Here is a 23,288-nt window from a genome sequence, read left to right as displayed (position 1 = left end):
AACAAAAGGTTTTCTGGTGTCTGTATGAAGAAAATAAGAATAAACTACAATAAATCTCTAGCACTGGGTCACCACTTAGAGCTATTGACTTCAAAATAACAGAAAGTTTGTTCACATCAAAAATCTATTTTTCAGTATTAGTTTTAAATAATTATTAACTGTATTATAAATATTACTTATTATATATAAGTGGTATAAAAAGTAATGCCCAGGGGCACAAAGAAAACTAGATAGAAGGTGACAGAGGACAATCTGACTTTGGGTGATGGGTATGCAACATAATTGAATGACAAGATAACCTGGACTTGTTATCTTTGAATATAAGTATCCTGATTTATTAATGTTGCCCCACTAAAAAAATAAAATTATTTTAAAAATAAATAAATAAATAAATAAATAAATAAATAAAGTTGGAAGAAAAAAAATAATGCCCATGCCTAACTTCAAATGTAGAATATTAATATTAGCTTTGAGGTCCTGTGTAAACCAGCCCCCTCTCCTGCCAAACTGCCACTCTCCAGAATTTTGTATTTATCATTTCCTTGCTTTTCTCCAGCATTAACGTTTCATTTAACTTATATCACCTATTACTCACTAAAGAGTAAGTATATGATTTATGCCTTAAGGGATTCAGAGTCTCAGTAGGGAAATAGGAATGCAAAACAATCATTACAGTAACCCATCCAAAGAATATAAGGCATTAAATGGGCACGCCAAAAAATTTAACTCTGCATGAAGCCAAGAACATTCACAGAGGAAGTGAAGTATGAACTCAGCTTTAAAGAATAAGTAGGCATTTACTAGGTAAAAGCTGGCTGCATGAGAGGAGGACCCTCTGTTAATTCCAAACAGGGAAAAAAGTACAGCCAGAGGACACAGGTGAGAAGACTGAGTAATTCCAGCAACTATAGGTATGGCTGGCACACAGTGATAAGATGAGGTTAGAAAGGTAAATACGGACCAAATCATGATGAGAAATTTGAACTTTTTACTCTAACGAAAGAAACTAAGGTAGAGAAATTGTTTTATCATTCTGATTATTGTTGTTATTCAGACTTCCCTGTATCTAACCAATGCCTTTTGATAGGGCCCCTAACCATACAGTATCTCTGGACTTGGTCACATAACTTCCTCTGCCAATGGGACAATAACAAATCTGGTGGCGTGCCCCTGTCACTTCATCCCCCTTGCAGCCCTGCCTGATTTGAGAACAAGTCTCAGCTAGCCAACAGGAAGGTGCACAACTACACTGAACAGAGCCAAATAGTCCAGCTGAAGCTTCCTCTGCTGACAGCCCACTGACACCCAACACATGAGAGAGCCCACCAAAACCAAAGGAATGACCCAGCCATTCTGTAAACTTGAGTAAAATAAATGATTACTATATGCCACTCAAGTTTTGTGAAGTTTTGAATAAAATAGAATATAACAGATAGCTGAAATGCACTGAAGCTAACCATAGGGTCTAAGCAGGTATTACACGGCCAAATATGTTTTCTAAAGACTGCTAATGAATGGGAACTAGATCTGGGGATCAACAATAGAGGCAAAAATGTTTAGGAAGAAAATCACAGTTAGAATTAATGCCAAAAAGACATGTGCGATTCAATACTGTGTGCTTGAACTGCTGAAACTTAGGCAATAGTTAAATATACTCTATGAATAAGAGGGAAAATTTCAGGATAAATTCTAGACCAATTGCAAGAATAATTACAGATGCAGTCAACCTACATTTAAAATAGCTTAAGAGAAAAAAGCTAGGTTTTCTTTCAGGTGTCTTTTTTTTGAGGATAGAAATAATCATTTCAGAAAATGGTACTTTAATATTGAAAGACAAAGGCAATTTCTTACATACTTTTGCAGGAATAATAAATAGAAATCTGAATTTTAAGATATCTTTGGACAGATAAGAATGAAAAATCAAATAATTCATCAATGGAACAACTGAGTAAGCATGAATTCAGTATCCAGGGATTAAAGACATAGCACCAGATCTTTCTAAATAGCCTTCCTAGATTAAAATCAGTGGTCCTTAAATTAGGTCTTTTTCTCCCATCTTTTGTCTGCAGCTCCTACTGTTTTGTTACAGTTTATTTTTAACCTCATAATCTGAAACATCTTAGATGGAGGGTACAATAAAAAATTCTTTAAAGATTTGGAAAAAAACAATTAATTTTTGCTTTATACCAGTGCGTAATTATGCACTTATTTAATTCAGAGCCATAAATCCAAGCAATCTTATTCAGTAAGGAAATGCTTTATGGGTACATGTATTACTAGATAGACACACACCAATACTACACACATATAATTTTAGTTAAAAATTAAATATATATCATTTGTAAAATTGACAGTCAAATAGTGAGGGATCAAAATAGTGAGATAGTGAAGACATCCAAAGCACAATTTTCCAGAGGAACTCAAAATAAGAAGAATGATTGAAATAAGAGTAGAGGTGCGGGGACATGAGCAAAAGATAGTTACACAGGTCCATTTCCAGGCCAAAGTAGTAAAAACTAAATGATATTAGATACCCACTTCTTTTTGTCTCTGTAAGACAGATTGGTTCATGTACAAGCAGCTGAAGAACCTGGAATGCAAGAGTACAAAACCAAACCCATTCATCACAAACTCATCAAATGGTCCAGAAAGAGAAGCGAACAACCCGCACCCCTGCTGCAATCCAGACTGATGAAGTCGGAGAACTTGCCTCTTTCTCAGTGTCTCTGGAGATGCATGTCCACTGGTTGTCCTTCACACTGTATGCCCAGAAGTCAGCAAGATCTTGTGTTCCATCCCAGCCGCCAAACAAATAAACGGTCTCTATGAAAATTAGAAAAATATATGTAAAAAGATAAACTTAAGGACAAAATGTAAGTCTAGCACCCAGAGCTAGTCAGTTGTCTCTAAGATTGTTTAAGAAGGTACATTTAAATAAACTTAAAATTTTTAAACTGGTAACATTCCAAAATATTTCTAGATTAGTATTTCCTAAACGTGTGTATTGGAGAAGCTGCTGCAGAAGCACTCTTTCGAGAGATTTATAGAAATGCACATCATGAGGAGGCGCTCCCTAAGACTGAGTCCATGGGTCTTCAGCAGGTAGAAAGAGCCTGTGCTTCTAAAGCGTCCAGGGTGAACCTGACGTGCAGCCAGCTTAGGAGTTTCTGTGTTTGGCCAGGAAAACTTTACATTAACCATCTTAATAATGCAGCTTCAGACTGAAAAAAAAAAAAAGACAAAGGAAAGAAATCCCAGAGAAATATATAGGTTAAAATATAACAAAACATCTATTTTCTAAAAAAAAAATCATATTTTCTCTTAATGTAATACCAAAAACAATGATTAGCTGGGACTTAAAGGTAGATATCTTTAGAATAAATGATTCCCATAGAAACTGGGGGAGATATTTCCATATATACTGGTAGATTTAACTCCTCATAAATCAACCTTTAAGTCATTTTAGGTATTCTTGAAAATATTTCTAACTTTGAAATATCTATATACCCATTGACTTTATTCCTGTGACAACTGATTTCTTGCTCAGTGAACAGTGAAAATCTTTATACATAACATTGTGTATCTTCCCATTCTTCTTTGTATAGTAAGAGTGCCTTTCCTTTCTTCAAATATTTCCCCCCTTTGCAAATAAATGTCTTATGTCTACTGATTATACAAGCCAAGCAATTATTTTGTAGTTAAATAAGACATATAGAAAAACTGTAAAGCCATCTACTCTCTAACTGACACCCTAGTCCTATATGTGAGGAGACTCTCATCTAATTATGTCCTACCATGAAGGATCACAAGTGAAAAGAGCACCTGGAAATACTGTAACACCATTTAAGAAAATTTTTGCCATTCACAGAGTTGGTCTTACATCATATAATTTCAAACTCTAAGTGAATTTTCTAAATGAAATGTCCCATTCTATGCATTGTATGCTCCTAGAACCTTGGGAAATTAAAACAGTACTTCTAAATAAGAGACCACTGGAACAGGACTGAGTTCTACTGCTAACTCAGTAACAGGTCACTTAACCTCACTGGTTCTTGTTTTGTTTATTTACAAAACTCTCAGTGTTGTCATGAAGTTTTTCAGATATAAGTTTCATGAAAACATTCCAAAGGCTGTCAATATAAATAGCATTTGTACCTTTAAAATACACAGAAATAAAAAATACTTTATCGTTACTAAGTACCACTGACACAATAAAAACAGTGCTATTGTGCCCGATTCCATGTCTCACTGAGTATCTAGAACACTTTTGACTCTGTACAAACATGAAAAAATGGCAATGAAACTATTAAAAATGGCCATATCTCAGAACTACAAAACAACCCATTATCATTAGTTAAGTAACATTCTGTTTCCCAAATGGCACACACTAATGCCCAGATACATAGAATTTTATAAGAAAAAATAAAGAATTTTCATCTAGTTTAAAAATGATTTGCCAAGGCCACATATAAAGGCAGTTAGCCCTGTTAAATTCTGAAGCCTGAGGAGGGAGGGGGTATATAACTAAAATAGCAATAGCAATTGACCTTTTGTTTTATAGTGTTTCTAGGCACCCTCTGGATAAGGTTACCCTAGTTCATTAACTTTCATAACCCTTCCTCTTCAGCTCTGGGTTCTCAATGTTCTTTCTGAAAAGCAGGTCTCTTTGTACGCATAAATTCTCACAGCAAAGAAAACCCACATTGCCACAACAGGCTCATTGATAGCTGAGCAAAATAAAATCTGGCACAGAGCAAGCATCCCAATGGAATTAATCCAAGATGTCATTCTTGTCCATGAATACTTTGTAGTCCCAGTTGAAGTTTAATAGTAAAATGGAATAAATCAGTCAAAAATAGGACCTTTTGACATACCTGAATGAAATGCATAACAAAGTTTTAATTAAATCATCTAATTATTTAAGTTAAATCATTCAGAGATGAAATATCTAGAAGCAAATATCAGTATTACTTAATGCATAAATAACATAAAAAACTTTTTTTTTTAAAAGACTTTATTTATTCATTTTAGACAGGAGAGAGAGAGAGAGAGAGAGAGAGAGAGAATGAGAGAGAGAGAGAGAGAGAGAGAGAAGGGAGGAGCAGGAAGCATCAACTCCCAACATAAAAAACTTTTAATGAGCATAGAAATAATGGAGAGAACTGTAGTGAGAAGAAAGTGAAAAAACGAAAACTTTATTTGCAACAGGGTAGTAGACTGGTTTACTGAATGTTCCCTCTCATGCTTATAGGTTATATAAAAATTCACGTACATCCCTGGGAAAGTACAATCCTCCTCTCTCTTTATTTTCTTAAAGGAGAACAGGCTACAGTGGCTATCCATTTCTCCCAGCACTTGGGAACGTTCAGCCAATATGTGAGTACTAATCTGGACTGGCAAGCCACTGCAGAGAATAATAAAATAAAAAAGACATGGTCTCTTCCTCAAGGAGCTTACAGTCAAGAAGAAAAAACAAGTACATAAATCATCATGACTACAGGATAGCTAAGTGCCTTAAAAAATTGCACTAGGCTTCCAAGGAGGAAAGAGAGTATAACCAGTTGAGGGGACTGAGGAAAGTTTTCATGGAAATGGGTATTCACATCACAAGGTGGGTTTGCTGGCAAAATGGAGGGACAAGGACATTTCAGCAGAGTAAAAAATAAAGGTACAGATACAGAAAAACACAAAAAGTGTTTTTTTGTTTTTTGGGTTTTTTTTGTATTTTTCTGAAATTGGAAATGGGGAGGCAGTCAGACAGACTCCCGCATGTGCCTGACCGGGATCCACCCAGCACACCCACCAGGGGGCGATGCTCTGCCCATCTGGGGCGTCGCTCTGTTGCGACCCGAGCTATTCTAGCACCTGAGGCAGAGGCCATTAAGCCATCCTCAGCGCCTGGGCCAACCCCGCTCCAATGGAGCCCCCGTTGCGGGAGGGGAAGAGAGAGACAGAGAGGAAGGAGAGGGGGAGGGGTGGAGAAGCAGATGGGCGCTTCTCCTGTGTGCCCTGGCCGGGAATCAAACCCGGGACTCCTGCACACCAGGCCGACGCTCTATCACTGAGCCAACCGGCCAGGGCAAAAAGTGTTTTTTTAAAGACGTGGACTCTACAGTCAGACAGACCTGCTATGTGAGCACCACCAAGTTCCTTAACCTCCGGCTTCCTCGTCCCTAAAATGACACACTAGAGTTCCTAGCTCATAAAGTACAGGGAGAATTAAATTAAATCATGCACACAAAGTGGTAAAACTGTGCAATGAATAAATACACTGTTCAATTTAAAAGAACACAAAAGGTAGTGGTGTAAAGATAAGGTTAAAAAGACTGATAGTGGCAGAACATGGAAGGTGTTAAATGACAGAGGCTAAGAACTTGGCGCCACAGACTTAGGAGTAGCTATGAAGATCTTAGGCTGAGACATAACATGGTCAGATCTCAACTTGCAGCATATGGGACAGCCTGAAAAGGAAGAGCCAATGAAAGAAAGGAAATGGAAGCAAACTGATCAATAATAGCCTATGTTCAAAATAGTGAACCAATTTCAGTCTAAGCAACTATAAAGGAATCAATCATCAACCGATCAATAAACCTCTCATTACTTAGGCCACAAAAACCACAATTCAACCATATTCTTTGGTACAGGCCTTTCTGGTATCAGTACAGCTGCTTAGTACCAGTAGCACTAACCTACATATTTATGTACACTAAAAATAAGGTAGAAATGTTAACACATCAGTGTCTTCAATTTTCAGCAACTTTTTATTTTAAGAGCCCAAATACAACACCTATCCTCTGATTTTAGGGCTAAGTCAGACTGTGCTGATTGCATTATCCTCCACAAGATGGCGTGCTATTTTAAATTAATTTTTCCATTTTGAAATAGTATACAATGCAGTGACAGCATGAGCCCAACCTTATATAAAATAATTCAAGTGTCAAACAGAAGAGGTAGGAGAAGGGTTAACAGGCTAGGGAAGGAGGATAACTTAATTCTCAGTTTAATATATAGACACCAAGAGAAAAACAAATAGAAAAGTTTTTTTGTTTTTCTTTAATTTTTCCACTGATTTGAGAGAGAATACTACTTATTCTGTGAGAAGGGAAAAGGCTGGTAATGTAGGTTCTCAAAATTCAGTGAGCATTAAATAACAAAGAACTGCCTAATAGAACGAACACTTAAACTCTCACCTGAACAGACTTGTAAGCTGAAACAAAAAAGACACGCCTTTTCTCTCTATTTACCAAATTTCCCTCAGAGTTGAAACCCAATTCAGAGTTAAAGAATCTAAGCAGAGAGGTGCCAGATTCAAGGACTATGATCAATAAAACAGACATACACACCTAGCAGAGCAAAATACTACAATCCTTCTCTACCAGGGTAGGATGATAGAACTCACTTAGGATGGAAGAAAGGTTTGAAAATTAAATAGCAAAATTTATGTCATCATGTACTTTTTAAAATGGTCACTCTATTCTTCGCCTGTAGCAAAATAAAAACAAAACTATAGACTAAAAAAGGAAAAGAAAATCTAGGTACTATAAGTTTTTCATATTAAAGAAAAGATGCATGAAACATCAGGAAGCAGTAACTGCTCTGAAATACGAGCCACTTTAAAGAAAAGATGTAAAGAAATTTATGAAGTTTTTACTCTAGTGAAGGTGTTCCTAACTTTTTTTTTGAGTTGAGTCCCTTTGATGATCTGAATTCATGGATTGTCTTCCTAGAAAAATGTACATACAAAATTTTGTATATAACTACAAAAGATTAAGAGCCCTTGCTCTGGAAACCTTAGAAATGCAAACTTAAAGTAATAACTGGACCTGTCTAAACTCCATTTCACAACTAAAGCATCAACTTCATAACGATGAAAACCAGATTCTTCCAACTCTACTTGGGAGAAATCACTATTACTAAACCTATCTACTCCTTCTCAACAAAATTCTTAGATAGGGTTCAACTATTTTTCTAAAAATCTTAAAAAGAATACTTACGGCATCCCCTCCTTTCTAAAATTAGGACACTGCCTACTTCAGATTATACCGCGGCTCATGACTATTTTATTTGCTCCTTGGTTATGGCCAACAACATTTAGCCTTCATAATAAAAGTATATTCATGTTTACCTGAAATTTTAAAATGAGTAATTTTTTTAAAATTTACTTTGCATTCCAAGTATCCCTCACCTGTTTGAACATCAATAACCATCTGATGGCCACCTCTCATTCCTGGTCGGTTATCTTCTCCATCACCTGAAGTAGAAACAATATGTTCTTTGAAAAACAAAAAAACGCAAACCCAAAGTAACTTTATTCCTAAGTCTGTAATGAGCAGTAAAACACACTCTTATTCTTTCAATATTAAGAATAAGTAAAAAGACAAAAGAAATAATATGACTTACAGTAGCTATGTTTATAATACGGTAATTATCTTACTCTTTTTTCCAATTGCTTTCAAATTATCAAATGCAATTGGAAGCTACTTTCAATGTATTTATGACATGCCACAAACCAGCAAAGACAGGATATTCCACAAAAACTTAAGACAAGAAGACTCTAAACCACAGGTAGTCAACCTTTTTATACCTACCACCCACTTTTGTATCGCTGTTAGTAGTAAAATTTTCTAACCACCCACTGGTTCCACAGTAATGGTGATTTATAAAGTAGGGAAGTAACTTTACTTTATAAAATTTATAAAGCAGAGTTGCAGCAAGTTAAAGCATATAACAATAATTACTTACCAAGTACTTTATGTAGGATTTTCGCTAAGTTTGGCAGAATAAATCCTTATAAAACAACTTACTATAACTATAGTTAAATCTTTTTATTTATATAAGGTCTACCGGAAAGTTCTGTCCATTTTTGAAATAAAACAAAATACAAATTTTTCTTACCGTCAATAAACTTTATTAAATAATTACATTATTATTTCTTGCCAGCATGAGGGCAATTTGTATATCCCATTTTTGAAAAATGTTTTATCTTTTGATGCAAAAAACTGAACCAGTGCTTGTTTGATATCTTCTTCATTTTTGAATTTTTTGCCCTTCAAAAAATTTTGTAAGGACAAAAACAAGTGATAGTCGGAGGGTGCTAAGTCCAGGGAATATGGTGGATGCAACAGACATGCTTCTGTAGCATTTCTTCCTTGTTGAAATTTGTAAAAATTACAGTGGCGTAAATGAACTTTATCAGTAGCCATGGGTACACTATCGCTTCACACATAAGATTAATGTGAATCAACTTTGTTTTAGTTAATTTGCTACGTCAGTATGTATACATTAAGTGATAAAAATAGAGAGGCACACATGCACTAAATAAACATGTGCTTATGTGTCGAAACTTGTTGTGATAGAAACGGACAGAACTTTCCGGTAGACCTCATACTTTGGTTGCTCCACTACCGCCCACCATGAAAACTGAACGCCCACTAGTGGGGGGTAGGGACCAGGTTGACCAGCACTGCTCTAAACTAATGAAGTGACAAAGTGCAGGTGGAGAACAAATACAGCCACAGATTGTAAGTAGAATGAGCAGTTTTAAAGTTTATAAAACTACTGAAACCTAAGATGCTATCAAGTTTTATATGAATGATCATTTTCTTATTTTGTGCCAATATTTCAGAAAACAGTTCCCACATAAATGACCAACTATTTTATATGAGTACTGACTGAGAAAATGTAAGACTTGTTTTCCTTTATTATTTCCAGCTTAATAAGGAGGTTTAATATAATAGCTTTCCTTGTATCAGCTTCCTCCTATGTAAAATAGGTGACATCCAACATTTTACTAATTTCACAGGTGTACTATGAAAAAGACTAAAATGACAGTTCTTACATATGAAAAATAAGATGCAAACTGAAGCTTTTCATTTCTAATCATTCAAAAAGTTCTCTTCAAATTCTTTCTCCTTTCCTTTTTTTTTCTAATTTAAATAAATTTTTTATTAATGTTAATGGGGTGACATTAATAAATCAGGGTACATATACTCAAAGAAAACATGTCTAGGTTATCTTGTCATTAAATTATGTTGCATACCCCTAGCCCAGAGTCAGACTGTCCTCCGTCACCCTCTATCTAGTTTTCTTTGTGCCCCTCCCCCTCCCCCTAACCCTCTCCCTCCTTTCCTCCTGCGTCCTCCCTCCCCCCACCCCTGGTAACCACCACACTCTTGTCCATGTCTTTTAGTCTTGTTTTTATGTTCCACCAATGTATGGAATCATGTAGTTCTTGTTTTTTCTGATTTACTTATTTCACTCCGTATAATGTTATCAAGATCCCACCATTTTGTTGTAAATGATCCGAAGTCATCATTTCTTATGGCCGAGTAGTATTCCATAGTGTATATGTGCCACATCTTCTTTATCCAGTCTTCTATTGAAGGGCTTTTTGGTTGTTTCCATGTCTTGGCCACTGTGAACAGTGCTGCAATGAAATTGGGGCTACATGTGTCTTTACGTATCAATGTTTCTGAGGTTTTGGGGTATATACCCAGTAGAGGGATTGCTGGGTCATAAGATAGTTCTATTTTCAGCTTTTGAGGAACCCCCATACTTTCCTCCGTAATGGTTGTACTACTTTACATTCCCACCAACAGTGGATGAGAGTTCCCTTTTCTCCGCAGCCTCTCCAACATTTGCTATTACCCGTCTTGTTGATAATAGCTAATCTAACAGGGGTGAGGTGGTATCTCATTGTAGTTTTGATTTGCATTTCTCTAATAACTAATGAAGATGAGCGTCTTTTCATATATCTGTTGGCCATTTGTATTTCTTCCTGGGAGAAGGGTCTGTTTATGTCCTCTTCACATTTTTTTATTGGATTGTTTGTTTGTTGTTGAGTTTTATGAGTTCTTTGTAAATTTTGGATATTAGGCCCTTATCTGAGCTGTTGTTTGAAAATAACATTTCCCATTTAGTTGGCTGTCTGTTTATTTTGATGTCAGTTTCTCTTGCTGAGCAAAAACTTTTTATTCTGATGTAGTCCCATTCATTTATCTTTCCCTTCAATTCTCTTGCCTTTGGAGTCAAGTTCATAAAATGTTCTTTAAAACCCAGGTCCATGAGTTTAGTACCTATGTCTTCTTCTATGTACTTTATTATTTCAGGTCTTATATTTAGGTCTTTGAGCCATTTTGAGTTAATTTTAGTACATGGGGACAAGCTGTAGTCGAGTTTCATTCTTTTGCATGGGGCTTTCCAGTTTTCCCAACACCATTTGTTGAAGAGGCTTTCTTTTCTCCATTGTGTGTTGTTGGCCCCTTTATCAAAAATTTTTTGACCATATATATGTGGTTTTATTTCTGGGCTTTCTATTCTGTTCCATTGGTCTGAGTGTCTATTTTTCTGCCAATACCATGCTGTTTTGATTGTCGTGGCCCTATAATATAGTTTGAAGTCAGGTACTGTAATGCCCCTAGCTTCATTCTTTTTACTTAGGATTGCTTTGGCTATTCGGGGGTTTTTATAGTTCCATATAAATCTGATGATTTTTTGTTCCATTTCTTTAAAAAATGTTATAGGAATTTTGATGGGAATTGCATTAAATTTATAAATTGCTTTGGGTAATATGGCCATTTTAATTATATTTATTCTTCCTATCCAAGAACAAGGAATATTCTTCCATCTCATTGTGTCTTTTTCTATTTCTCTTAACAATGCTTTGTAGTTTTCGTTATATAGGTCCTTTACATTCTTTGTTATGTTTATTCCTAGGTATTTTTTGTTGTTGTTGCAATCGTGAAGGGGATTATTTTTTTGAGTTCGTTTTCTAATATTTCATTGTTTGCATATAGAAAGGCTATGGACTTTGTATGTTAATTTTGTATCCTGCAACCTAACTGTATTGGTTTATTGTTTCTAGTAATCTTTTTGTGGGTTTTCGATGTATAGAATCATATCATCTGCAAAAAGTGATACCTTTACTTCTTCTTTTCCGATATGGATGACTTTTCTTTGTCTTGTCTGATTGCTCTGGCCAGAACTTCTAGCATCATGCTAAATAAGTCTTTCTCCTTTCTAAGTTAGGTTTAGATTTTGCTGCTCATAATCACTGAAGTTTTGTCCTTTTCTTCCTTCTTCCCCCAGTCAGCAGTATTGCCCCTTGCAAGAACAGATTAAGAAAACACTGAAATAAATTTGTCAGTGTGTTTGTATTTTTTATATATATATATATATATATATATATATATGTGTGTATATATATATATATATATATAGTGTGTGTGTGTGTGACAGAGACAGAGAGAGGGAGAGATAAGGACAGACAGACAGGGAGAGAGATGAGAAGCATCAATTCTTTGTGGGGCACCTCAGTTGTTCATTGGTTGCTTTCTCATCTGTGCCTTGACTGGGGGGCTACAGCAGACTAAGTGACCCCTTGCTCAAGCCAGCGACCTTGGGCTCAAGCCAGTGACCTTGAGCTCAAGCTGGTGAGCCTTGCTCAAACCAGATGAGCCCGCGCTAAAGCTGATGACCTCAGGGTTTCAAACCTGGGTTCTCCATGTCCCAGTCCAACGCTCTATCCATTGTGCCACTGACTGGTCAGGCTGTATTTAAAATTTTTTTTTTAATTCATTTTTTTAAAGAGGAGAGAGAGACAGAGAGGGAGAGAGAGGAGAGAGAGACAGAGAGAGAGAAGGGGGGAGGAGCTGGAAGCATCAACTCCCATATGTGCCTTGACCAGGCAAGCCCAGGGTTTCGAACAGGCGACCTCAGCATTTCCAGGTCGACACTTTATCCACTGCGCCACCACAGGTCAGGCCTGTATTTTATATATATATTTAATCCATTAGTTTTCAAACATGATACATATTACAGTCTGTTTGCTACAACATCAGTTTCTTTTAAGAAAATTATCTCATATAGTACTGATAAGAGAATAATATCCATATAATATAGAAATTATGGAAGTTCACAGCAATTTTCGCCAGTACATTAATGTTTAACACTATCAGAAAAAAGCTTTCTCACAATTAAAGAGGAAGCCTTAGTAATCAATATATGAAAACCCTAGGAAAAAGCTGAATAGCAGCCACAGAACTGACTTTCTTTAATGCAAGTAGCTGCATTATCAGAGAACTGCTACAGTTTCTATTATTTTCTATCTGGTTATCTGACAGAGCAGTGAGTACAGATGAAGTGACAAAACCTTTCTCATATCAAAAAATGGATTAATGAAGAAGACTACATCCTGGATCAGACTTTGTTTTGATTAAAACAGTCTTTATTGGAAGCAAATGCGGCCTGGCTGGTGGCTTAGTGGATAGAGCAAACATGGCCAACATACGGCCCGCCTGCATAATGAGTTTATGCGGCCCGCAATTAAATTTTTAATATTCTCCGCTACTTTAAAATCTCAGCTACTCAGAAGTGGAAGCATCTTTGATTATTGGAAATCGAGATATTTAAGGAGTGATACACGGAAAAGAACTCGGCATGTGACTAATCTAGGGTTAACTTCCAATAATTGGTCAAATGGATTTGCCATACTTATTCTTTTTTTAAATTCCATTATAAAGATTTACAACTTTTGTATTCATCTGTACTCGATATGAACTGTTTGACATTTAGTGGCGATGTGAAACCCACATTCTTTTAGGTGGAGTTTGCCAGTGCGCACCTAAGATGAAGCAATTTGTTATTTTTGTGGTCAAGCGTGCTGAATCAAGTTGCATTGTAGCATAGACAATAGCTGCAGTTGATAACTGAAAACATGTCCAGGCTGTTTGTAAAATGAAATAATTGTTTTATTTGCAAATAACCCCTTCAAGCTCATTCTATTAATTAAATAGTTTCAATTGATTGCAATACAGTTTGGATATTTTATACGATATGTAATTATATTTTTATTAAAATAATATTGTATATTAAAAATGTTTTTCACTCATTCATAAACAAATTACATAATAAAATTGTTTACTTAAACGAATCATTTTTGTATTTAACATTTTTAAATTTTAATATTTTGTCCGGCCCATGAAAAAAGTTTTCTTTCTAATCTGGCCCTGGGGCAAAAACTGTTGGCCATGCCTGGGATAGAGTGTCAGTCCAGAATATGGGTCCTAGGTTCGATTCCTTGTCAGGACACACAGGAGAAGTGACCATCCGCTTCTTCCCCCACCTTCCCCTTCTCTACCTCCTCCCTTTCCACAGCGAGTGGCTCAAAAGAGTGGCTCAACTAGTTTGAGCGTGGCCCCAGGCACTGAGGATAGCTCCACTGGTCAGAGTACATAAGCCTTAAGAGCTAAAAATAGCTCCGTACACAGCATCAGCCCTAAATGGGTTTGCAGGGTGGATCTGCTCAGGATGCTGGGAGGAGTCTGCCTGCTAAAAAAAAGAAAAAAAGAAAATGCCCTCCAGGTGCTACAGCTCAAAGAAGGCCACAAGCCCCAGGGTTTAAGGCTCCAAACTCACTATGACGCTCAGTACAAAGGCCTGCAAACATGAACTATTCTAATATTATTTACTGTTATTAGGACTACTACTCTTGCTTTTGTTAGTATCAGTTATACAGTTCCATAGATCTAGAAAGGTATGCCCCACTTCTACTTGTCTCATAAGCCCTATTAGCTGTAGTGAGCACTTTTACAGAACTTAAGGTTTTTCAGGACCACATTTGGCATCACAACACAATGGCCTATTATTTTAGTGTCTCTATAAAAGCAGCTTATGATGGTATTCAGTTTTGTTTTGTTTTGTTTCACACAAAACTGGCCAGTCTTGTTATAGCATTAAAACAAAAAGGTTAAAAAATTTTAAATATAATAAACAGTCTACCATCTAGTTAAGGAACCTACATCTTGTTTAAAGCACCTGCTTTTTATTAACAGAGCACTGTGAAACTTGACTTACCTTGTGGGAAACCAAACAGACATTACAGCAAAAACATCCATAACTTAGAAGGCAGGGCCTACCTTTGGTGCTTTTGGGAATAATCTGACTCCATCGTGGCTTATATTCCTGTTGACTGATATACTGATTGAATAAGCCATCTGCAAATACCAAAGAATGAGGGAGAATTACACCTTAACCCGCTTACACTTTTTATTATAGCAAAAAAGACAAAAATGTAGAAGCCTACATGAAGGGAAATTACTAATATGTTATTAAAGCAACAGCACATTTTCATAAAATATGTGGCACTTCAGTTTTCACATTATCTCAAATATAAAAAGTAAAGTATTAGTTGACAAACCATGTGAAGAAATTGTTTTACTGGCAAATCATATTAAATTTATTGTCCTGTCCCCATTTTTGTCACTATTATACAAAAAAATGGGAGCTCCAACAACTTTGGTTTAGACCATATATCTTCAGGAAAAAAAAAATTAATCCTGTAAACTGAAAATTCCATTTTTATATTTTTCTCTGAGTATAAAACTACATAGAGATAAAAGTACCAGTAATTGTAATTAATATATTTCTTGCATAATTACTAAATGTTAGAATCCATGCTAACTTACTTACCTGATTTAATTATAAGAACAACCTTATGAACTCGGCATTATCATCTCCATTTTACAGATGGGATATGTATAGAGAAATTAAGAAACTTAACCAAAAGCACACACCTCTTAACCAAGACCACACACATCAATAAATCCTTAATATATTTCTTAGAAAGAGTTGTTATACCAGTCACTATAATGGCCATGGAGACCGATTTCCCCATATACACCCATTCTATCCCAAATAATTATCAATCCCAAATCCCATGACCCTCAACAAAGACCAATTTAAGAAAGATATGGAACACAACACTTGCTAATGGAACATGAGTGTTTTCTTGGGGGACTACGAGGAAATGTTTCCTACTTCTACATGGACATACAGAGAACAAAATTATACTTTTATTCTTCCAAAAATGTTCGTATCTGTATGCAATGTACACAAGTGCTGCAGTCAACCTGTACAGGTCCGAGAATGAAGTCAATCTTTTAATGATGACAGAGCAGACAGAAATAAAGAAACTAAATCACGTGATCAACCAGCCACGAAAACAACCTAATGACTTCCTGTTATGTGATAAAACATTTCTTTTTTTTTTTTTTTTTGTATTTTTCTGAAGCTAGAAGCAGGAGGCAGTCAGACTGACTCCCGGATGTACCTGACTGGGATCCACCCGGCATGCTCCACCAGGGGGCTATGCTCTACCCATCTGAGGCGTTGCTCCCTTGCGGCCAGAGCCATTCTAGCGCCTGAGGTGGAGGCCATGGAGCCATCCTCAGCACCTAGGCCAACTTTGCTCCAATGGAGCTTTGGGCTGCAGGAGGAGAAGAGAGAGATAGAAACTAGGGGGGGGGGGGGGGGTTGTCCACAGCAGTCCAAACATAGCTTATAAAGTTACCTTTATGATAAATTCCTTCATTTGACTCTGATTTCAACATGAATAGAGATTTTTCCCTTTTGCTTAGTCACTGAAAGCAAATACTTTTCCAAAGAACTTAAAAGTAAAACTGTTCTCCATGATTTATAGACTCGCCAGACACTATGTAACACACAGAAATCTCCCTAATCTCTTTTCTGGGTAATTATGAAGCTCAATTGCAACCACACCCTCCCGCTTTCAAGTCCTTTCAGATGGCTTTAATGGAAACTTCCATCCACACACTCATCTAGTCTCCATTTCTTTGCCTTTGGGACTTTTCAAAATTCTTATAAAAAGAAAGTTCTAATATTTTTCTCTCCTTTAAAAGTAATCATATATTAGCATATATATTTTATTAAAGTAAGAGGAACAAGAAGATCCATAACTTAATTTAGCAAGCGTGTTGGTATAACATAATTTCCTCCTCACAAACTTTTCTGACAAGCCTTGCTCCATCAGCCTATTCCAGCCAATACTCGTCTCCCACTACAAGAGCTGGAAATCCTTTTTCAGATAGCTCCTAATAATAATAAAGATAAGATTACAGTAAAAATATCAGTAATAAATTTAGAATTATACGGAAATAAAACATAGTTTATTCAGTTTTCAGAAAGGCACATCAAAGTAAAGTATTGTACTCCTTTTTAGAACCAATGTTTTTTGGAACTGTGTGTGTCTGGCTGATTCCCCCCTATGTTCCTTGCAGAAAAGCCTCTATCTCCTCTTCCCCTCAAACCTGTGCCTACGCTGAAAGAGAAATCAGAATCCCACAGGGGCAAGCTCTTCTGGTGCTCCAAAGGTGTGACCACAGAAACAGCTCTCATCAGCATTAGAAGGAAGAACCCATCCTCAATCTTAAATCATTCTGAGCACTGCGGGTAGTAAGAGTCAAGTCTCTCACTGTTTTGTCAATCCGAGATCCACTCTTACTATCCTGAAAATCGTAGATTCTATCCATCAAGACCTTCATGCTGTTTTTCTTCTATCAATCACAACTTTCCTAAGAAAATACTGTCAGTAATTTTCAAAGTAAAAAAAAGGAGCAAACTTTCAAATATTATATGCTTTTTGTAAAATAATTTTGTAAACACACACACAGCAAAAATACAAAACTCAAAGTTAAAAAGTGATTTTCTTGGACAAGATTAGGTTGATGTTTTCTTTTCTTCTTTGTAACTATTTTCCCAGTTTTTGCATCAAACACTTTAATTCCCAGAACAAGCGCCACAAAACAACTAGGAATATGGAACTGTTTTCTGAACCTTGGGAGAACCTTATAATATATCGTTATTACCAATACAAGTCATTTTCACATATTTTGTTACCCCTGAAATGTATATTCTTCACGGCTCAACAGACTTGTTCATGTTGCTACAAGCAGTGCTTTGTATACTGACATTCGCTTGTTTCTTCAACAAGGACAGAGAGCCAAATATGCCCAAAAGATTTACAATCAGGCTTGCAGAAGATATTACTTTCAAAATTTTAAATATTAAGTACTCCAAACGTTAAATATTAGAAATTATGATTATCTTAGCCTAGGAAGATAAGATTAATGTTCTACTGAATAAAGATAGTTAATAGCATAGAACCGGAAATGTTCAGTATATAATAAATACTTAGACTGAAAAAAAAAGGCAGAGGGTAGGCAACATTCCTAAATCCATGGCTGTTATTTTCTTTGTGTCATCCTAATGTTACCAAGTTTCTCACATTTAAACAATCTGCTCATAAAAGTCCCACTTCCTGGGCCCTGGCCAGTTGGCTCAGTGGTGGAGTGTCGGCCTGGCGTGCAGGAGTCCCGGGTTCGATTCCCGGCCAGGGCACACAGGAGAAGCACCCATCTGCTTCTCCACCCCTCCCTCTCTCCTTCCTCTCTGTCTCTCTCTTCCCCTCCCACAGCCAAGGCTCCATTGGAGCAAAGTTGGCACGGGCGCTGAGCATGGCTCCATGGCCTCTGCCTCAGAAGCTAGAATGGCTCTGGTTGCAACAGAGCGATGCCCCAGATGGGCAGAGCATTGCCCCCTGGTGGGCATGCCAGGTGGATCCCGGTCGGGTGTATGTGGGAGTCTGTCTGACTGCCTCCCTGTTTCCAACTTCAGAAAAATAAAAAAAATTTTAAAAAAAGTCCTACTTCCAATAAAGTATATTCCCAGTACATAACAGCACCCTGACAAGTCACACCAGTTCACATGTAGTCAAGCAAATATTTTAAAAAATTGTTTTGAGACCTTTTTAATTTGCCTCCCTCTTTCCCTAACAAATTATTTTTGTTTTCACTAGTCTAAATGTCACACAATTCTCTTTGTAGCTCTTCTCTTCTGTAGAGATGATTAGAAAACCTGAAGAAAATTATTTAAATATGGCATTATCAAATCTGGAAATAACTTTTAAAAAAAGTCCTTACTAAAGAAAAAAATAACTTTTTTTTTTTTTATTTTTTTTTATTTTTTTAATGGGGTGACATCAATAAATCAGGATACATATATTCAAAGATAACAAGTCCAGGTTATCTTGTCGTTCAATTATGTTGCATACCCACCACCCAAAGTCAGATTGTCCTCTGTCACCTTCTATCTTGAGAAAAAAATAACTTTTATTGAGTATCTGCTGTGTGCAAGACACTGCAAATGTTTACTTATTTACTACTTAAAATAAACCTATGCAATGGTCATTATTAACTCCTGCAAAGATGAAAACAAGGTTCAGAGAAGTTAACTTCCCAACAACTCTAAAAAGAAAGGTTCAAGTCCAGTTCCAAAGTCTAAAACCTTTTCAACTATTCATAGACTACATATGAATATAGGTACACACATATCATAGACTAAAACATATATAGTAGACTAGTTTTTAAATCGCAATCTATGATAAAACACTGTAATAATAAGCATGGGAAAATGAGAGAGAAAAAAACAACAACAAAGCTTTTGGAAACAAAAGTCAACATACACATTATTTTACTACAATATTAAACAAATCCAATATAATAAAAGAAAAATAAAACTAAATGAGTTGAAATATATCATTTATGATTCAAAGGGAAAAATGCAATTCATCTTTTAAGACACTGACTACTGTGGCTGAAGTTTAATTTGTACGTTTTGATTCTTTTCTAGAACACTGGTTTGCCAAAATCCGGATTACTAATTTACTAGAAGCATTCCTGTTAGTTGGAAATGGCTCCACATAAGCAATGACCAGCAGATTACGAAGCTAGCTGTTCTACCAAAAACCAAAACCAAAACAAAACACCTGTTCTTTCAGAGAAATCAGGGCTTCACATAAGACAAAAGCTAGAAACTTATAAATTCCAGCCCTCTCACATCTCTACACCACAAACATACAACTTTTACCTTTCTGACATTTTCATTTTATGATGTTAAATCATCTAACCATTCCTAACAAAAATATACAGATTTTTTAAAAACTATGTTGCACTTTGTAGAGAAACATAATAAAGATAACCCTCATTTAATCTATTATATATTATTGCCTCTTGCCATAGAAACTGGGTTATCGATGAATAGTCTACATCAAATCTGGAGCACCTTACATTTAGCTGTTACTTTCAATGAAATAGCATGCTTAAGAACCTTCTTTAAAAAAGGGAGGGAGGAAAGAAGAGGGAAAGAAGAGAGGGGAGGGGAGGGGAGGGGAACTTTCTTTTATACCTTCCAAAAAATAGTAGTAATACAAATGTTTATTAAGCCTTTGGTCAATAGTAAATTCTGTTTAAAAACCATAAGAGACATGCTAAAGAAACTTTATTTTTTAATAGAACAAGTTTAAGTTCCAGAAACCAAAGGCATAAGGTTGAAATCCTTTGAGGTAATCAAAAATGCTGCAAACATTAAAGCACAGTAAGGATATTTTTCAAAATACATTGCTTTCAGTACCATGTTTTTTTTGTTTGTTTGTTTTTTTACAGAGACAGAGAGAGAGTCAGAGAGAGGGATAGATAGGGACAGACAGACAGGAACAAAGAGATGAGAAGCATCAATCATCAGTTTTTCGTTGCTGTTGCCACACCTTAGTTGTTCATTGATTGCTTTCTCATCTGTGCCTTGACCTTGGGCCTTCAGCAGACCAAGTAACCCCTTGCCCGAGCCAGCGATCTTGGGTCCAAGCTGGTGAGCTTTGCTCAAACCAGATGAGCCTGTGCTCAAGCCGGCAACCTTGAGGTCTCGAACCTGGGTCCTCCGTATCCCAGTCCGACACTCTATCCACTACGCCATCATCTGGTCAGGCTGCTTTCAGTACCAAGTTTTAATGTAAAAAAAAACTCCCTTTCAGGATCTAAAAGCAAATGAAAAGTTCACATGTCTATCCCAAATAATCTTACCATATTCCCTATATTTATAACTCTTGAAAGGTCTTGCTTTAAAAAATCGTTTTGTTTTGATATTCTATATAATTCAACCAAAAAAATTTAGGCTCTCTATTGAAATAACAACATTCTTTCTTTTTTTACAGAGCCAGAGAGTCAGAGTGAAGGATAGATAGGGACAGACAGACAGGAATGGAGAGAGATGAGAAGCATCAATCAGTTTTTCATTGTTACACCTTAATTGTTCATTGATTGCTTTCTCATCTGTGCCTTGACCATGGGGCTACAGCAGACCGAGTAACCCAGGGGTCCCCAAACTACGGCCTGCGGGCCGCATGCGGCCCCCTGAGGCCATTTATCCGGCCCCCGCAGCACTTCCGGAAGGGGCACCTCTTTCATTGGTGGTCAGTGAGAGGAGCATAGTTCCCATTGAAATACTGGTCAGTTTGTTGATTTAAATTTACTTGTTCTTTATTTTAAATATTGTATTTGTTTCCATTTTGTTTTTTTACTTTAAAATAAGATATGTGCAGTGTGCATAGGGATTTGTTCATAGTTTTTCTTTTCATAGTTTTTTTTATAGTCCAGCCCTCTAATGGTCTGAGGGACAGTGAACTGGCCCCCTGTGTAAAAAGTTTGGGGACCCCTGGAGTAACCCCTTGCTCAAGCCAGAGACCTTGGGTCCAAGCTGGTGAGCTTTGCTCAAACCAGATGAGCCTGCGCTCAAGCTGGTGACCTTGGGGTCTCGAACCTGGTTCCTCCGCATCCCAGTCCAACGCTCTATCCACTGAGCCACCGCCTGGTCAGGCAAAACAATGAGATTCTTATCTATAAAAATATGACATCCACTACACTGTTTTAAAAGTCCCACAAATTAAAATGTAAAGCATTTAAACATGTCTGTAAACTATATCTATTTAAAAAATTACTTCTATGTATTAAAGAGGAAGTATGGCAGTTGCTAATTTTTTTTTTTTTTTTTTTGTATTTTTCTGAAGCTGGAAACGGGGAGAGACAGTCAGACAGACTCCCGCATGCGCCCGACTGGGATCCACCCAGCACGCCCACCGGGGGCAACGCTCTGCCCACCAGGGGGCGATGCTCTGCCCCTCCGGGGCGTCACTCTGCCGCGACCAGAGCCACTCTAGCGCCTGGGGCAGAGGCCAAGGAGCCATCCCCAGCGCCCGGGCCATCTTTGCTCCAATGGAGCCTTGGCTGCAGGAGGGGAAGAGAGAGACAGAGAGGAAGGAGGGGGGGGGTGGAGAAGCAAATGGGTGCTTCTCCTATGTGCCCTGGCCGGGAATCGAACCCGGGTCCCCCGCACGCCAGGCCGACGCTCTACCGCTGAGCCAACAGGCCAGGGCTAATATTTCTATTTTTGACAAAAATCTAAAGCAAGAAATCATTCAAGTCTGAAAAAGTAAAACTATAAAAAAGAAATGAAAATGTAATTTAGGATAAAGCACACTAAGACCTAGTTGCTAACAATTTTCAAACTATTTAAAGACTCCAGGTCCAATACAACCTCATTTTTCCCCTATGATTATTATAAACAAACACATTTCATTCAGTATTAACTAGGCACAAGCTGTCCTTGTCTCCAACAGTGAATACTATATTAAAAAGTACATGATGTTCGGTCCTGGCCGGTTGGCTCAGCGGTAGAGCGTTGGCCTGGTGTGTGGAAGTCCCGAGTTCGATTCCTGGCCAGGGCACACAGGAGAAGTACCCATCTACTTCTCCACCTTTCCCCCTCTCCTTCCTCTCTGTCTCTCTCTTCCCCTCCCGTATCCACAGCTCCATTGGAGCAAAGTTGCCCAGGCACTGAGGATGGCTCCATGGCTTCCGCCTAAGGCGCTAGGATGGCTTCTGTTGCAGCAGAGCAAGGGCCCAGAGTCAGAACATTGCCCCCTAGCAGGCTTGCTGGGTGGATCCCAGTCAGGCACATGTACGAATCTGTCTGCCTTCGCGCTTCTCATTTCAGGGGGGGAAAAAAAAGTACATGATGTTCAAACCTCATCCAAGATCCCCCCCAAAAAGCATAGATTGAAATGCTTCCTGATAGATGTTTGATATCCAACTTCTATCAAACTGATTTCTCACCAAAAGAGATTTTATATATATATTATTTATATATATAATTTTTTTTTAAGTGAGAGAAGGGGAGATAGAGAAACAGACTCAAGACTATACTTTCAGGGATAATTTCTATAGTTTGTTACTAGAGTAACAGACTCCCATATGTGCCCCAACCAGGATCCACCTGGCAACTCCTGTCTGGGGATGATGCTCTGCCCATCTGGAACCATGCTATTTTTAGTGCCTAAGGTGGAGGCTCCTCTGAGCCATCCTCAGTGCCCAGGGCCAACTTGCTTGAACCAATTGAGCCACGGCTGTGGGAGAAGAGGAGAGAGAAGGAGGAGGGGAAGGGGGAGGGGAAGAGAAGCAGATGGTTGCTCCTTCTATGTGCCCTGACCAGGAATTGATCCCAGGACTTCCACACACCAGATCGATTCTCTATCACTGAGCCAACCGACTACAGCCAAGATAATAAATTTTTTAAAAATTTAAATTCACTTACAGGTAAACTAA

The 23,288-nt window shown here is 37.3% G+C and overlaps 1 protein-coding gene and 1 pseudogene across 4 annotated transcripts in view; one reads left to right on the top strand and one right to left on the bottom strand.

Moving 5' to 3' along the window:
* MKLN1 (muskelin 1) overlaps nucleotides 1-23,288 on the bottom strand; it is a 328,173-nt gene that overhangs the window by 61,402 nt on the left and 243,483 nt on the right. For all 4 annotated transcript variants that reach the window (XM_066262318.1, XM_066262317.1, XM_066262316.1 and 1 more), the window contains 3 exons: nucleotides 14,916-14,993; nucleotides 8,186-8,251; nucleotides 2,711-2,823 (listed from right to left, as the gene is read on the bottom strand). In XM_066262318.1, coding sequence (XP_066118415.1) covers nucleotides 2,711-2,823; nucleotides 8,186-8,251; nucleotides 14,916-14,993 — 257 coding nt within the window. The remainder of the gene's footprint in view (nucleotides 1-2,710; nucleotides 2,824-8,185; nucleotides 8,252-14,915; nucleotides 14,994-23,288) is intronic.
* LOC136327771 (small nucleolar RNA U3) lies at nucleotides 22,880-22,964 on the top strand (annotated as a pseudogene).

Source organism: Saccopteryx bilineata, chromosome 2 (assembly GCF_036850765.1).
Source record: "Saccopteryx bilineata isolate mSacBil1 chromosome 2, mSacBil1_pri_phased_curated, whole genome shotgun sequence".
NCBI classification, from domain to species: domain Eukaryota; kingdom Metazoa; phylum Chordata; class Mammalia; order Chiroptera; family Emballonuridae; genus Saccopteryx; species Saccopteryx bilineata.
This window is presented reverse-complemented; position numbering and strand designations above follow the sequence as displayed.